Below are 1,667 nucleotides of genomic sequence, written 5' to 3' on the forward strand. Positions count from 1 at the left end.
AATCCATGTCCTGTTCAATGGCTTCGATCTTGTGCAATTTTACACATGTGTACATCTAAAATGGCAATCGAGTCTGGTTAGTCTCGCTTGCTTCAGATTTAGGAGCTTGAGCATCCATCTTCAGCAATGTCACTGATCTGAACCCCCAAATCATAAACCGAACCAGTCGTCCAGTGGACCGACAATATCTCCTTCCGAACCCAAACCCACTTTCCATCATAACCGCTAGTCACCACCAGTCTAATCTGCAACGGTCCGGCGGGCGCTCGGTAGGTGCTCCACATGGGTCCTTTTACCCGGCTCATGGACTGCCAATGTGCCGACCCAACCTGCGAACCCGAGACAAGACATTTGAACGCTCGCAACAAATTAAGAAAACCAAAGCCGGTCTACTTGTGTCAGACTCAAACTCAGTTTCAGGCTGAGGCTCAGACTCACCTCTGCTATATCCACTGCTACTATGTCAGTTTGACCTCCCTGGTACAGGAACTTGATTGCCAGATAATTAGGCTTCTGGCTTTGTTCTTCCACTCTGATGGACAAATTCTTGTTTCCAAACTCGCATGGAATTCTGCTCCAAGGAATCGAAACCACTGTTGATAAAATGTCAACAAGAAACACTACACGCCTTGGTGTTTGATGTATTGTTGTTACCTCATGTATTCCACATCCACAGTGCCAAGTTTCTTCAGCTCTTTGGCCATTCCGTGCTGCGCCATCGCCATGAACGCCGGTCGACTGAGAATCAACTCTGTGCCATTCCCCTCGTTGAGGTCCGTGAGGATCACTTTGACACCTTCGCTGTGGCAAATCTTCATGTTCTTGCACCTCACCTGTTTAAATCGAACAAGTACATGAATAGTTTGTTTTTGTTTGGTTTGAATTATTTGTTTGTTTAGAAGTTGGACGAGTGAAATTGAACCTGGAAACAAGCTCCACAGGCAACGCCGCCTCTGTAAAGAGTAGACGTCGCAGCAGCAACGTAGCCACCATTGAAGCCCAACGCCATGGGGCCATATCCACAAGCTCCAGCTACAGGGAGAAACCAACAAAATCCAACAGTGCCATTTGCCTTTCAGACGGAGCAGAAAATTAAAAGGGAAAAGAACAAGAAGAAGCAGAGGTTGAGAAATACCAGAGAAAACAGATAAAGAAGACAAGTATCCAGCTCTTGCTGGATGCACACAGCCACCGGAAGCCATGGCGGAGGAAGCAATGAGAAGGAAGAAGAAGAAGAAGAAGATGGAATCACCTGCGACCATGTCTGTGTCTTGTTAATGAAATTACGGATGTGGTGAGATAAATAGGGAGAGGAGGGGCAGTAAACTCCATGGTGCTGTGTCTCCCATGGAAAGAAGAGAGCAAGCAGTGCAGTGACGATGACTTCTCGACGCGCCCGCCAACTGTTCTTGCCTCCATTTGTAGGAAAAAACAAGCAAAACCGTGCTTCAAGTCTAAAGTTTTGGCATCTTCCCGTGGCCTCTGTTTGAATCTGCCAATCGATAAAGAACAAAGAGATCAAAGGTTTGAGTGGACTGTTGGATCCCGTTCTTGGTTGCTAGATTTGAGATTTGGGATGGAATATTTAATAGTTTAAGATCTAGCTAGAAATGTATGCGTGCACGGTTTGGCAATTGGCAACTGGAGTTGGACATCCCGCAGTTAGC

The 1,667-nt window shown here is 46.5% G+C and overlaps 1 protein-coding gene across 1 annotated transcript; it reads right to left on the reverse strand.

Moving 5' to 3' along the window:
* On the reverse strand, positions 1-1,460 carry LOC121990306 (expansin-like A2). Its single transcript, XM_042544463.1, has 5 exons — positions 1,136-1,460; positions 923-1,032; positions 655-833; positions 439-571; positions 1-329 (listed from the first exon to the last, which is right to left on the reverse strand). The coding sequence occupies exons 1-5, from the start codon at positions 1,260-1,262 to the stop codon at positions 99-101; spliced, it is 780 nt and encodes a 259-aa protein (XP_042400397.1). The 5' UTR covers positions 1,263-1,460; the 3' UTR covers positions 1-98.
* Positions 1,461-1,667: the final 207 nt, after the last annotated feature.

This window comes from Zingiber officinale, chromosome 6B (assembly GCF_018446385.1).
Source record: "Zingiber officinale cultivar Zhangliang chromosome 6B, Zo_v1.1, whole genome shotgun sequence".
Taxonomy (NCBI): Eukaryota; Viridiplantae; Streptophyta; class Magnoliopsida; order Zingiberales; family Zingiberaceae; genus Zingiber; species Zingiber officinale.